Source organism: Pundamilia nyererei, unplaced genomic scaffold (genome assembly GCF_000239375.1).
Source record: "Pundamilia nyererei isolate P.nyererei 1_Seehausen unplaced genomic scaffold, PunNye1.0 scaffold00262, whole genome shotgun sequence".
Classification (NCBI taxonomy): domain Eukaryota; kingdom Metazoa; phylum Chordata; class Actinopteri; order Cichliformes; family Cichlidae; genus Pundamilia; species Pundamilia nyererei.
The window spans coordinates 1-1,525 of NW_005187663.1; the positions used below are offsets into that span (position 1 = coordinate 1).

Genomic DNA, 1,525 nt, shown 5'->3' on the forward strand with positions numbered 1-1,525 from the left:
ATAAATACCCGGTGAGGGATAAATTTGTGTAAAGTACAGTTGTGGTGGTCCTTATTAGTTAAATTAGAGGGTATCAGGTATCATTATTAGTAGCACTACGAACCCAGGCCCAGTCTCATTGTACTATATACTCTAGCTTTACCATAGCTACGTGGGACCTGGGTTACATAAGTAATGGTTTAACTAGTGGAACATCAAAACCCTGTGGTACACAGCCCATTAATAAAGACAGATTGATCATTTTTTAAGACTCAATCATTAACTAATGGTAGGACATCTTTGATCATTCTTATAGAAGGTTGGAGCAGAGACAGATTGTACTGACCAAGATCATTGGTAACTTTGTAGGTGCCATCAGCAAACACCCAGAAGAAGACTCCTTTAGCACTGCGGATTGACTGTCCCCCTTTATCCACTCTGGCTGCTATGAACACACCACCAGCATTCATCTTCTCCATGAAGACGTCACATGTCACTGTCAGGCTCTGCCTGTATAAAATAACAATGTAACAGGGTGGAGAAAAAAAAAAAATTTTGTGTGTCTGTGTGTGTCTGCCTACCTCCTCAGCCACAGACACCCCATGAATTACTTTAGTTGGGTTAGTGATAGTAGTGACTAACCCAACTAAGGTAATCATAGTAGTCACAGGACTACTCACCAGTAATAGTCTCCGATGACACTAATGGTCTGATCAGCATCCGTTGCCCATGTGATGGGCCTTTCTGTTAGAACCTGTCTTAAGGTGAAAACGTGAGGTCCAGGATCAGTCAGGTTAATGTAGTACTCAAACACTCCTGTCTGATCAGCAAAGTATGGAGCTTCTGAAAAAGGTGGGCTTCCTATACATACACAGAAGCAGATTTAAAATAAAGGTCACATTTTATGTCATTTTAATGGACGTTAAAAATTCGGTGAGTTTTGGGTTCATGCACATGGTTAACTTACGAACATCAAAGTCATCCTTGTACACTTTAGGAAAGCGAGCTGAGGGAGGTGGGTCGGTATAGCTGCCTTTGCTTCCTGTGCTAACAGTGGTCAGTGTGTAAACCTCGTCTTCAGCCAGATTCAGGGTAAACGAGCCATCTACAAGCTAATGTCATATAAAGACAGTGTTACAGTTGACAAACTGGTGCCCACATATCACTGAGGTGCATCTTTCTTCAGAGTGTAAACAGCACCTTCAGGGGTTTTAGTTTCTCAAAAAAGGAGGGCTTGTTCGTCTTAAAGTCAAACTGTGACCGCCACACTTGGAGCTCTTTAATGGATGCCTAAGAAGAAATAAATAATCTTGAACATGAGAGATGTACAAGTCAGAAACTCTAAGCAAGATTCAAGAAGATAACATGAACTTACAATAGACCCCTTTAGCCAGAAAGTTGCATTTTGGGATGTTACATTAAAGGGAGGTAGTGGAGGCCTTATGCACACTGAATGATTGTGAGTCTATAAAGGAAACAAAAAGCTTTGTTAAAAGGAGCATTCATGTGTGTGTGTGTGTGTGTGTGTGTGTGTGTGTGTGTGTGT

The 1,525-nt window shown here is 41.3% G+C and overlaps 1 protein-coding gene across 1 annotated transcript in view; it reads right to left on the reverse strand.

The window, feature by feature from the left end:
* Positions 1-205: 205 nt before the first annotated feature.
* The window catches only part of galcb (galactosylceramidase b), a 42,079-nt gene continuing 40,759 nt past the window's right edge, over positions 206-1,525 (reverse strand). The window contains exons 11-15 of the mRNA XM_005750107.2: positions 1,355-1,444; positions 1,180-1,269; positions 947-1,091; positions 660-840; positions 206-489 (exon numbers count right to left, since the gene is read on the reverse strand). Coding sequence (XP_005750164.1) covers positions 252-489; positions 660-840; positions 947-1,091; positions 1,180-1,269; positions 1,355-1,444 — 744 coding nt within the window. The 3' untranslated portion in view covers positions 206-251. The remainder of the gene's footprint in view (positions 490-659; positions 841-946; positions 1,092-1,179; positions 1,270-1,354; positions 1,445-1,525) is intronic.